Source organism: Atractosteus spatula, chromosome 13 (genome assembly GCF_055471065.1).
Source record: "Atractosteus spatula isolate fAtrSpa1 chromosome 13, fAtrSpa1.hap1, whole genome shotgun sequence".
NCBI lineage: Eukaryota > Metazoa > Chordata > Actinopteri > Semionotiformes > Lepisosteidae > Atractosteus > Atractosteus spatula.
In genome coordinates, this window is record NC_142718.1 from 4,055,567 (window position 1) to 4,068,873 (window position 13,307).

At 41.7% G+C, this 13,307-nt stretch overlaps 1 protein-coding gene across 2 annotated transcripts in view; it reads left to right on the forward strand.

The window, feature by feature from the left end:
* Window positions 1–4,484: 4,484 nt before the first annotated feature.
* The window catches only part of nrp2a (neuropilin 2a), an 83,094-nt gene continuing 74,271 nt past the window's right edge, over window positions 4,485–13,307 (forward strand). For both annotated transcript variants that reach the window (XM_088929964.1, XM_088929965.1), the window contains exon 1: window positions 4,485–5,435. In XM_088929964.1, coding sequence (XP_088786090.1) covers window positions 5,363–5,435 — 73 coding nt within the window. In that variant the 5' untranslated portion in view covers window positions 4,485–5,362. The remainder of the gene's footprint in view (window positions 5,436–13,307) is intronic.

Below are 13,307 nucleotides of genomic sequence, written 5' to 3' on the forward strand. Positions count from 1 at the left end.
TTGATAGGGCCACCCTCTCCTTCTGAAGAGAGTGGAGCAAAACCTGAACGTGTGTGTGTGTGTGTGTGTGTGCAGGCACACAAAATTACAGTATCTGAATTCTGAAAAGCACACACAGGGTAAGATAGCAATATCAGTAAGGTGCAGGTGGATATTGCGCTGGCCACAGCAGTATCCATTTGTCCCAGCATATACTGTATCAGGCCTAAAGCCTGGAAGGTGTGTCTCAGGATCTGTACTTAACGGGTACTTTTCCAGACCCGCAGTGATCTCTATATGGCCATTTGTAACTTTAAAGAATGAAACAAATACATAAAAAGCCAACAAAATGCATCAGCTTTCTGTAACGTCTGTAGTGTGATTACAAAATGCTCTTCCCGGCAGACACTTTCACAAAACCCGAGTAAAATTGGAAGCCTTGTGATATTTTGTCACCACGCTGAAAATCCAAAGGCTGGTAGCCTTCTGAAAATACCAAAACAAATTGTCCAGCGTGTTAACCTACCACAAAAAAAAACCTGATTACCTTTATCTCTCTTTTGTACTTTCAAAACTGTTTTCTTTTTTATCCTTAACTGACTCAATTTGCCTCGTGCCAGATATTCTCAGGTACAGTATGACAAAGCAGCTCCATACAGAATGGGGTATACTGTATGAGTCTTGAGTTGAGAATGAGCCCCATTGCTTACCTCAGGTAATTTGATAGAGTGTTAATCTGGAGAATACTTAAAACATTTCGTGTGGTAGCAAATGTTTTCGTCATTTGCCTTTTCACGGATTTTATGAGGGGTGTCAGATAACAGCATAGACTGAATGCTGAGCAGGAAATTGCCGTGTAGCAGTCAGAGCTGAATGAAGGTCCACATTTATTCAGACAGGCCAAAGTGAGAAAAATGACATTTTGTGCATTATGGGGAAAAAAAAGACTTTGCAAGTACAGTACTCAGTGGAGGGAGGGGAAAGCATTTTACCAAATGTGAAATGAAGTAAAATGACTTTAATGATCTATACATTTTATTATAAAGTACACTTTTCATACACAACAAAAAATGTGTCAGGAATCTCTGAATTTGAGAATAAACCTGAGTGATAGAATTGATTGCTAGCTGAAAATCAGTGACAGTTTCTTTATGTATTAATTGCTGTCAGAGACTGGTGGTCCTGATTTATATAATTCTCCTTACAGCTCAACAAAGCATATTGTTTTTGTATTACTTTGCTACTTTGGTCAACTATATGAATATGGCTCAACAGCGACTTGCCCTTGTAATTTCTTCCATTAAGTTGTTCAGTCTTGTGTGCACAGCTGAGAGTGCACTGCAGTTGTATATTCACATTGCAGTATTGTCAGTAGCAGGCTTGTATTACTAGGTCAGTTCCCTGCTGGCTGTTGGATCACTCAGTTTCATGAGCATATGTTAAACAATGTTCTTTATTGTGGTTGAGGGGTGGACATTGCCTTTGTGGCCCTCGGTCATTGCTAGGCAACTAATTTTGGTGAGGGCCACAGACGATGTAGGGAGGGCAGGGCACGGATTGAGAACATGCAACTCTTCCCAGTCCGTCGCAGAAACAGAAAGGGAAATGCAGATCACCCATGCAAAACTGATCACCGTGTCCTGACAGAAACACCCAGGCCAACACAGGGAGAACATACAGTACATCCTCCATGTAGACATACACACAGGAGAGGACCTGAACCCAGGACCCTGATGCTCTGAAGCACCAGTACTTGCCAGCATACCACCAAAATAACCCTCTTTTGATGTGCATTTTTACAATATATAGCCTGTGTATTTAGTGAACCTGATTTTAGGCTACTGTTCTGCTTGTCTCAGTGGGTTTGGTGTGCCTTTTTGAGGAGATAATATTAGGGCAGTGCTTTTTCTTGGATGTAAAGCGCCAGACTTTGATGTGTGGTGTGTGGTAAGAGTGCAGAACAGGGAATGATCAAGCCCCGATGCCTTCCCCTCCATTTTGCGGGGTTATTTGCGAATGCTTTCTTCCCCGCAGTTTTCATGTGTGTTTTGGAGAATGGCGGCCCTTCGGATGTAAAAAAGGGAGCTGCCCCAGTTAAAATTACAAGTCAAAACAAACTCTCCCACCCTGCCTTTTTAGTACTGTGCCAAGCCTCCGTGCTGCACAGAGCATGAGGGGAACTGACTGCTGGCTCAAGCCATCATCTTCTCTGCTGCAATGCACCCATCTGGCGTTCGTGCGCCAAACTGAACAGTCTGCTCAAACCGCCAGCCCAAAGCCAGAGCTCTTCTATCATTTCAGCTCCAAAATGAGAAAGCCGTTCTTATTTCTAAGTGCTGTACCTCATTACAGCTGTCTTTTTTACCGCTTTTCTGGCAGCAGTACGTCCACTCCGCTGCACATGTTGGGGAATATATTTGAGGACTTTAGATTTGGGACGAAAATAAAATAGGCAGTGCCAACTCCGACATCTTTTGCAAGCCATACTAATAAAATAGGTTTGAGAGAAAAGAGAAGTCCTGCTGGTTGTGGTGCAGTGGTTAGCATTGGTGCCTAGGAGTGCTGAGGTCCTGGGTTCAATTCCAGACCTAGGGTGCTACCTGTCTGTGTGGAGTTTGCATGTTCCCCCTGTGTTCACATGGGTTTCCTCCAGGTGCTCAGGATTCCTTCCACGGTCCAGAGACATACTGGTAGGTTAATTGGCTTCTGAGAAAATTAACCCTCGGTGTGCGTGTTTGTGTCTGTCCACCCTGTGATGGACTGGTGTCCCATCTAGGGCGTACCCTGCCAGCGTATTTGAGGCACATGTGGACGATTTAGGTGCAGCAACAGTGCTAGCAATTTCTTGGCAAATCAACATGTTTATTAAACAAGGAAAAATAATGGGTCTACAGTTATTTTCCCTGTTGGTCTCCAGTAATTCAACAGAAAGCTGAGATCAGACTTTCAAATAATGGTTATAGTATGTACAAAATAAAAGTCAGCAGGCTCTGTGACTTTCCCATACAAAATAGCATGCAGTCTTTCTTGCAATTTGCCTGCCTGCAGATATTGCTGCCAATAACTGCCAACTGTATCACCTCCACAGCTCTATTATACTAGTGTTTCTCATTGTCTGATCCTTATGGTTCTTTTTAAATGACAAAAAAAAATGTGATCCGTGGTCGGTAGCTGCTTTGGGATTCACTGTTCACTTGAGGAACTGATTTAAGCCTGTGCCCGGTGTGATTGCAAGTGTAATTTCTCCCTCTTTTAGGATGATAGCCTAGGAAACTTTTAAACTTTGTTGTAACAACATTGTAGATATCCAAATGGGCGTTTTTAAATTAGTTACAGAGGGAAGTGCAGACTGCTCTCAAATCTACCCTGCCATCAGTTTTGAAACTGAAAGGGTCTAAATGAAACACGCGTTCAGCGTCGCTCTGGATAGTGAATAATACAAATTTCCAGAATGTGGTCATGAGATTCTTTCGTTAATCCTCATGTAGGAAATATTCTAAAGAAAGTCCCTTTGTCACTTAGGATCCTGTATAGGATTCAGTCTAAGGAGCATTGTCTGCTTAGTTTTCACCGAAAAACATATCATTGGAGACTTATTTTTTCCCTTTTATGTGACAATTGTGAATTTTAACAATCGTTTGACAAGTCTTGGCGACTTCAATGAGCACCAGATTCATTTAATAATCCGATCACAAGTGCAGTAATAACAAAAAGGATTTTTTAATAACACAAAAAAAAACAGCACTGGGTTTTATGAAGAGACTTAACCAGGTGTTGGCAAAATACCACTGCATATTTTCAAGCCATTAGTCCGTTTATCTTTATCTCATTACGCACACTTTTAATGCAAGATGAAAGTAAAGAAATGTGCAACATTAAAACGTACATAGCGATTTTGTTTTGGTGGGTTTGCTACGACAGCAAATGGCGTTTTTTCTCGTGATTCTCTAGTTTTTGTGTTTTTTGAAGTTGAATCACTTGCCTCTTCTCAGGTGTAGGTTTATTCGCGCCTCGCCTTTTTTGCCTACACGTGACTTTACTCTATCTGCACTATTAAAGCGATAGCTGGGGGGTTGAAATTAAACGCTTCAGAGAACTAAAATAAGTATTCTGTTTTCGAAAATGGGACTAATAACTCGGGATCAATACGTTCTGTGGAAAAGGTGCTATTTGCCTACTGCTCCTTTCACACGAACGTCGCTGTACGCGGGGCTCCGCCTATGGAAACAGAGATCTCTTATTGTACTTGTTACACTACTTTTTATACTGCACTCCACACACACAGTTCTGTGTAACTAGGGAATTTATCAAGCTGTCGGTCACCCTATATTTGATTCTAACGGTAAAAGTAATCAAATTGTCGGGCGGTGTGCGTCTATTACGCAACTTTATTGTTCTCCTAATCATAGTTAATGTCATTGTCATCATCATTATCATCACTGACGAGGTTTTTAGGAGTCACGTTATCTAGCCAGTAGACGGGCTTTTTTGGTTATCTGGAACTCCTCTTCACTGCCTGCGGTTTGGTATCACTGGTATCAGCGTCGCACCGGTCTGGTGCATGCAAGGCTGTGCGCTCCGTTTTTAACTTTAAAGAAAGAAAGCAAGCGCCAGTCCTTCTCTTTAATCAGAGACTGAGGGAGGCGGTCCAAGGCGCGGAGTGTAATCCGATAGCTGCTCTGACTTAATGCTATTACATCCACATGCTGCCGCAGAGAGTCGGCTCAGAAGCACTGGTGGTGCAAGACGCTGCTACAGCAGACGGACCGCAGCTCTTGCCTCAAAGCGAGTCATCTGAAGCAAGAGAACGGAGGCGAATCTGATTCCCGATTCACCGTAAGGAAGATCATCCTGCCTTTTTTTTTTAGCAGTGATGCAGCCTTGCTCCGTCGGCTTTTCTTAAGTCACAACAGATGGTATATTTTTGGGGAGAAAGAGGGAGAACTATCTTCTTCATTACATGACTGGAAATAATATACGCGGCGCGATACACAAACTGGTTGGACACTTCAATTCATTGGAGTTTGATAAACTGTGGAGCTAACCTGAAAGACTGGCATAAATCCCCCCCAGTTTCGAGAACGGCAAAGATAGAAAGTTGTCCATTGTGGGACTTAACGCTTGTTTCACGCATATCTTAAGTCTGTAATATGACTAATTCAGCGTTTATGAATTAGTCACTTAAACCAAGGAAACTGTGCCGCGTAAGAGACGGACAACGCAAAAGGTGGAAGGAAAGACAGGAAAGTAGTCGCGTTTCTCAAGCTAAAAGCCACAAACCAAGTTGGGATAAGTGTGCGGCTCATAAAAAGAAAATAAACATTTCCTCAAAACATCAAGCGAAGACTTTGACAGCAAGTCCCCCCCTCAGAATACCCACAAGATGGATATATTCGCATATCAGCTTGGATTTTTACTCATTTGTGTTTTAACCTCAACCGTGCACGGAGAAGAAAGTAAGTTTTTCAGCTGTTTTGCCTTTTTTTTCCCAGCCCGCTTTCCAGTAAATTCGTGAATACCTCTGAGGCGTTGCTGAAATGTTTCACGCAGGACTTCCAAAACTCATTTTTGTTACTTGAAATATGTGCCGAATACAGTGTGATGCAGCCCGTTAGCGTTTTATTTACAACTGTGAACGCTTTGTTTTCTCTAAAGCCAGAAATGACCTCCTTTCGCTGTAATCGCAACATCTGTTACAAATCAAGCTTTTAAACAGACACAAATCTGGTAAATATTTTCAGATAGTCATTGTTTTCTGGCAAGCAGTACCATGTGTTTTGATGTTGCTGTTTCATTCTTCAACGGGAAAGTTACAGATCTCAAATAAAACCACGCTAACAGTACCAAGTAGCCTCAATCCTGAAAAATGCAACATGCAGTTTCACTGCGTGATTGTTCGTGAAGGGCTGTGTGTAAGACGGACCGGAGACGTTTCTTTAATTGGTCAGTGAAAACAGTTTCCATACTTCAAAGACAAGGGTCTGGTTTTCTTTTTTAACAATGTAAACATTTGTCGCAGACAATCAGATTTCTGACGAGTGCCTTTGGGAAAGTTGTTTTCAAAGCCTTATCTATTGGGGGAAAAATCAGGGACACTTTTAAGATGATTAAGAGATTTATTTTAAGAATAACAAAGCGATTGTTTTTCTCGCCCATTATAATACACGGTGTCTTGTGTGGACTGCAAATCCAATTCAAGACAAACGTCAGTACTAGAGATTGCTATTTGTCTTACATTTTAAGTAGCAACCCCGCAATTATTACATAGCGCCACGTTCTGTTTATCTATATAAACTTCGACTGGCTATAAATTTGCAGGACACCTAATTTACCTTACAAAAACAAAACGATAGGGGGGGGTGAATAGATGCTGAAGGGGTCTCTACCGCATCTGTTAATCTAGAAGACATTTTTCATTCTTCGATTCACACTAAAGCAGTCAAAATGCGAAATCGTGGCCCTCAATCTAAGCAAGCAGGCTTGCTGTCAGGGTAGCTAAATCATGCTTCGTACAGAGGTGGAAAAAATTCTCCAACACCCAGATCCTCAGAAATGAGATATTAGCGTCTCCAGTTAAATATTTCAATAAATAAGCCTTTTCGTTGATCTTTTGTTTCAAGAAATAAAAAAACAAAACCCCGGAAAAAAATCCACAGGAGTTTAACGTACAATAAATTTTAATTATGCTGCTTTAATTATGGTTTTTTTTTAGTTCGCTCGGCAGTCTGGTCATGTGTGCTGGCTGGGAGTCGTTTTGGAAGAATTACAACAACTAGCCACCTCGTAAGTGATGGTACTTGCAGGTTACACGTTTAAAGCAAGACGACAACTCGTAATACCCCTTCCCCTTAAATTAAAGCCGTATGAATGATAACGTCTACTTCTAATACACGTGCGATGTAACGCCCTAATTCTAACACATTATTATAGTAGTAGTAGTAGTAACTGGACTAGTATATGTAGTTGCAGTAGCTGGCGTCATTAATGGGTCAGAAAATGAAAAGACAGGCTTCAGAGACTACTGAAACACTAAGACCTCGTTAGCCTGACCAGCAACAGAGTAGCGCCACTTAGTTAAGGAACTGAGCGAGAGTCTCTAGCTGTTGAATCGGGTGTGTAGCCTACTGTACAGGCGAAGGGACGTCACCGTTATCCGCGGCGAAAGCGTTGTTCGGAGCCCGTTGGGCTGGAGTGACCGACAGAGGACTGAACCGTCGAGTATTGAATATTTCCTTCGTTTGATAGAACCAAATACGTGTCCATAAGCTCTTTCGTTCATGTTTTCGGTAGACCTCGGGGCTCTCTATTGCTCAATTGAGGCATTTCCTGTGTTTTTGCTGAAGCGTGCATTTGGTTTCCAGGGGAAAAAAAAAAATTAAAAAGATGAAACGATTACATGCTATTAAAAGAAAGGGCGCGAAGAGAATTTCCAACCTTTAATAATACTTGTAGAATTTCCCCTAAAATATCTTACTGACCGAATGCCCAAATGTCACACTTTTACATTTATTAACGTTACTCTAGATTTGTCCTCATAGAAATGCGCCTTCAGTTCCTGGCAATGGGTTGGACCCCTTTAAAGCAGACAATCTGCTTTAAAAATCTTCGCCAGAGCAATACTTCACATCGCTAGCAACAGCTCTAACCTTTCGACTGTAGTCCTGCGTCCCCACATCAAATGTGTAATTTTTAACGGCTATTAATCGACTTCAACTTCTCCTTCCGAAAAACTGAAATGCCTTCAAACAAAAATGCACGCTTTTAACCTGAGCAGACTTACGTCGTTTAAAAGTGTATAGATTGTGCTGTTATCAAGGTACAGCCAGTAATATCCAGTCCCCCAATATCAAATCCTTAAAGAAAAACATGCGTTTCAATGAAGAATTCGCAACTCGCAGTCCATCTCGGTAACAGAAAAACTACAGATCCTGTCATTTGTGAACTCGGTAAATGAGGGGACAACAATATTGGAGCAAAAGTTTAGATTTACCTGTCAGTTTATACGCTGTTATTCAACAGCGGTCTAAGGCTGATAAGTTTTGGATGAAAATGGGTTAATTATCCATTTCACCGTCTTAAGTGATTTTTGCAATAAATCGGAATAATTCGCCGTTAGTAGTTACCAAGTGGCGGTACTTTTTGAAAAATGTACACTCGGGCTAAGGGCAGTAAAGTCGGTAACATTTAGTTGCGTTAGGCTATGTTCGCGGTAATGTAAGAAGTTCGGAATGTTAAGTCCAGTTAGGTTCAATTTTATAAACCTTTCATCGGGCGAAACGCTAGAGATCTACGTACACGTATTTTGTAGGGAATAACAAAATTGAACTTGTGGGGGGGGTTCTTTAGTCCGTCAGGCGTCTTTCTGCAGGGATAGGACTTGCAGCACATTTGATTCTTCAGTCATTTCATTCGAAATAGGGTGAAATGAGATTCACATACGCGTCCGGGGCCAGCTCTAGCCCATTAAACTATTCCAGTTCACGGGCAGGTAGAATTACAGGGATTCTTAACTCGTGGTAGAGGCTGTGTTACAACGTGATTTCTACACGACGTGCTTTCTCCTCTTTTTTTTTTTGAACGTTTAATAGTATTGATCTGCAATGGAGTTGGCTAGTGCCCAGTTTACAGCTCTGAGCCGCCCACTAACTTCCAGTCCGTGGGCTTTGGTGTGACACCAACCACCTGCTCCGTGTTTCAAGGCTCGGTTGCTGGTTATAAACGGAAAACCCTACAAGGCTTTATTCCCCCGATAGCCTTTTTATCTATGAACATTTTTATCTCAGCAAAACCGGGTTTAACAGGGTCCCTAGCCTTTTTTTTTCTAAACTCCCAAGTAGATGGTACATTCGCGTGGTTTCTGTTTAAATTTGTGCTTTTCTTCATCGTGCGCTGTGCAATTTCTCCCCATTTCCCTTTTTCGTTTCGTTCTAGTTTTTGTTGTCGTGTACAGTTTCCGCCGTGTCTGCACAGCGACGGTTAGGATGGCTAATACTGTACGTCTTTAAAACTTAATCCTCTTCCTGAGCCTTGTGTAACCCGTTTGTTTTCCACTTTCCCAGGGTGTTTGCTCATATTCCAATCAGCCACCTCATACTTGTATCTGTCTTCTTTCCTTTTCGTCTCCTCGCTTTCTGTTTTAATCGAAATCACCTGGGTCCAACGGCCGGGCCCACCCTCCTTCTAAACTGTATGGTTGGAGGAATGCATGACGTCGATCGCTTGCCGTGCAAGAAGTCAAGTCCCACTAAAATACACCTCCGTGATGAGATTCAGATGTGCGTCTTTGGCCGCTCTCAAGGCTGAATCTCATCCTGCCAAGTACTTCATGTTCTACCTTCCTTTGCAAAAACAATGTGTCAGACATTTTGGATCAAAGTGAAGCTTCAGCTTTAACACGAGGGCCAAAGCATCCCAGAAATGTATAGATTAATGGCAGCTTGAGTTGAAGAGCATAAGTCAGCCACCGTGATGAATGGCAGAAGTTTCCTTCAAGATCGTTTTTTTTTTCAGTCTGGTAACTGGCTGGAGAGTCACATGAGCAGTTCTACCCATAATTTATAGACAAATAAAGCCGATGGACCGCGGCAAAGCTTTGTGGTGAAGGATTGTTTACCTCGACACTTGGCGCTGAAATCAGAGAACAGGTGAAGCAGTGCAAAACAGTCTAAAAACAGGGGCTGATTTTGGTGCTCTGCATTATGATAATAATAATAATTGCTTACACTTATATAGCGCTTTTCTGGACACTCCACTCAAAGCGCTTTACAGGTAATGGGGATCCCCTCCACCACCACTGAGCAGCCCCACCTGGATGATGCGACGGCAGCCATAGTACACCAGAACACTCACCACACATCAGCTATCAGTGGGGAGGAGAGCAGAGTGATGAAGCCAATTCATAGATGGGGATTATTAGGCGGCCATGATTGGTAAGGCCCAATGGGAAATTTGGCCAGGACGCCGGGGTTACACCCCTACTCTTTTCGAGAGATGTCCTGGGATTTTTAATGACCACAGAGAGTCAGGACCTCGGTTTTACGTCTCCTCCCAAAGACGGCACATGTTTATAGTATAGTGTCCCTCTCACTATACTGGGGTATTAGGACCCACATAGACCGCAGGGTGAGCGCCCCCTGCTGGCCCCACTTACACCTCTTCCAGCAGCAGCCTTAGTTTTTCCCAGGAGGTCTCCCCTCCAGGTACTGACCAGGCTCACACCTGTTGAGCTTCAGTGTGTTGCCAGTTGTGAGTTGCAGAGTGATATGGCTGCTGGTCATGAGGTCTTGTTGAATGACTGCCGATGAATGAAGGGGTACCTCCTCTTCTCTTGCATGCATGCTGGTGGGGTTTACAAGTGTGTGTCATAGAAGTCACAATTGCTGTGCAACCTTCTCATCCTGTGAGAACTGGACAGTAACAGAGCGCCTGAGAATAGTGCAACCACAGCCACAGCCAAAAATATTTCCCTTGACAAAACCTGCATATAATGCCCACACCCGGAGGAGTTTAAAAGTACCTTGTCGTTAACGCATGTACAGTACCAGACTCGTGCCATTTTGCCTCTGTATCACCAAAACAAAAGCCTGTAAAGAGCTTCAGCTTTTGGAGAGAATTAAATATTTCATAAGCGAGATAAACTGTGATGTTTCATGATCCTTCCTAACGCCACAAAACTAAATAGTACTTTTGCATTAGTGTATCTTTTTGTCACAGAAAGAACCTTGTTATACCCCGAATGTCTAGTGGTCATGTCTCCTTTTTGACAATATTAGGTTATTCTTTAGATTATTCTTTATTGCCACACAACAATAGTTGGTGGAATTTGCTATTGGTACAGCAAGCACACAGGTGAGACATGCGTACAACATATACAGTACAAATTTCAATAGGACAGAAGACAGACAAACACCGTTACATACATATATAAACAACATACATATGTAGAACAATATAAACTTCAGCACCAAAATGCTGAATTTATATACATCTTCTAGATTTATATAACTATTCATAAACCTCTTTGGGAGGAACAGACTCAGTGATTTTGTAATCAGGAACATTATTATTAAAGCTTTAATTTTAAACACAATTCCCATAGGAGTGTATAATTGAAGGCTGAGTATTTTTTTTATTACTGCTTTGATATACAGTATGTGTAAGACCTGCATATGATCTGCAACAGCACTATGGGCTCTTAGAGCATCATAAGTTTAAAGACAGACATCCGCACACATATTTTGCTTGTTTGAAGACTGCTCTGCTTTCTAAGAATTGAGATACAGTAGATGACACGTTATTGGTCTTGGTTAGAATCCATGACAAACAGTCTGCTTACTGTATGTAGAGATCCACCCACACAGAGGAGCTATATCTTTAAATGTGCAAAAACAAGGTCACGTATTTGCATTCAGGGCAACAAACAAGTGCCTATTTAATCTTCCGCGGCACAGAAAAGTGCTGAAACCATGCTATCACTATGAAATTCAAAACAAGCAAGAAAAAAAAATCCTATAAATAATGCAGTCACATTATTATTTTCCCCTTTGTCGCTTAGAAGCATTTACAGATATTTATTGGATGCAGAGCTTGGTTCCGAACAGAATGCAAAAACACATAGTAAAATGAAAAAAGAAAACCTTCAGGTGAATTAACTGTGAGGCAAATAGTAGAAGAACGAATTAGGGTAGTGGCAGAGAGCACATTTTCCTGTTAGGCTCGACGTTCTGAGTGACAACCATCAGCAGCCTCACAATTTCAATTTGTCACCAAATTGCAGACGTCGTGTTCCATTCATCCATTCAGGCTGATAAAACAGGCTTTTTTTGCCTTGCTTTTGCTGAGGCTGACTTTTAAAGCTGCCTGCTACAGTGTTCAAACTTTTGTTTCTGTAATTGTTTTGTTTTTTTAAACGCTTGCCATATGCCTTTTGGAAGGATGGCAGTCATGTTAAGAATTTTAACACCAAATCAGAACGTTCTGCTTCCAGTGTGCTCTTTTACACTGTCATGTCTTTGCTGAAGAGGTAAGGTGATTTACTAAATTGCCCCTGTAAATATGCGTGACATTTGCCTCAGAAAACATTGTACCACAAATGTTTTTTTCCCGTTTGTCTCATGGGTGAAGAGAGGTAAATGACTGTCTCGGTTTCAGTGCGCCTCTTAAAGGGAACTCTCACTCTTCAAGATTATTTATGTTGGAGAGTGGGACTCTCTTTCCTTAACTTATTTGCCTTTCGAAAACCATTTTGAAAGTGTTTGGTCATGCCAACCAGAACACGTTTTCTTATGTTCCTGTGCTCTTCTAAAGCGAAGCTCTTATGTTCACCAACCTAAACTTTTCTTGTGTTCTTAACCCATTTACAAATCAGCAACAGCAACCAGGAACTTTGCTTTGTTAGCTTTCAAACAGTTTACACAGCAGTGATTTACTCTTACCTGAGGCAATGACCCCTTCTTATTTTTCAAATGAAGGTGGGAGAAGAAATTATAGAAAGATTTATCATGCCCTCAGTCCTTATATCTGATTGCCATAGTAAAACACAGCGGAGAGGTAATTCCTACATCAGAAATTAGTTTGCACACACAGCAGTCCAGGTTTAGTTGAATGAAATGCAGCCTGCACATTTATTTCTCTAAAAACAGTAAGGAGGTTCTTGATAGCAGTAGTTCCAGTCACAAGTCCATGTTAAACACAGTTTAATACAGACTTTCATACAATGGTACGTTGCTACCGTGTGTGAGCTCTGTTTATTTTCCAAGCAGGAAAGGTAGAGCAAGCAAACTTTGAAGCCACAGATACAATTTTTCACTATTGCCCATCTACTGATGGAAAAGACATACACTACATAAATGAAATAGACAAGACAGCAACATTCCACAGTCAGAGAGGTGCAGAGTGTATTTTAGCCGGGAAGACACAATAACACACACCGATTACAGCTCGATGAGTTATAACGTCGTTTCCTCTTGGGTGGAAATTAATCCCCTTTCACACTCTTTTTCCATGAGCAACCATCTTTGCCTTGCGTGGCAGTCGAAAATGGCGATAATTAGATTCCCCGTTTTCTTTGTTCCTCCTGCAGTGTCAGTAAAGTCCAAGAACTCCAAAGTGCTGAGCACGCAGCTTTCAGAAACTGCTTGACCTAAGTAACTGGCCTTTTAAGAGAAACCGTAGCGGGGAAATGATGATTTTTGCTGCAGTATGCCATTGGGACTTAACTGGTTATCTGATAAGGGGACTGAAAGGTAACATATATCGATTAGAGTTTTAGGCAAAAACAAACAGATGTAATATAATCCAAGTCTACAGCTCTCCTTAAAATAAAAAGA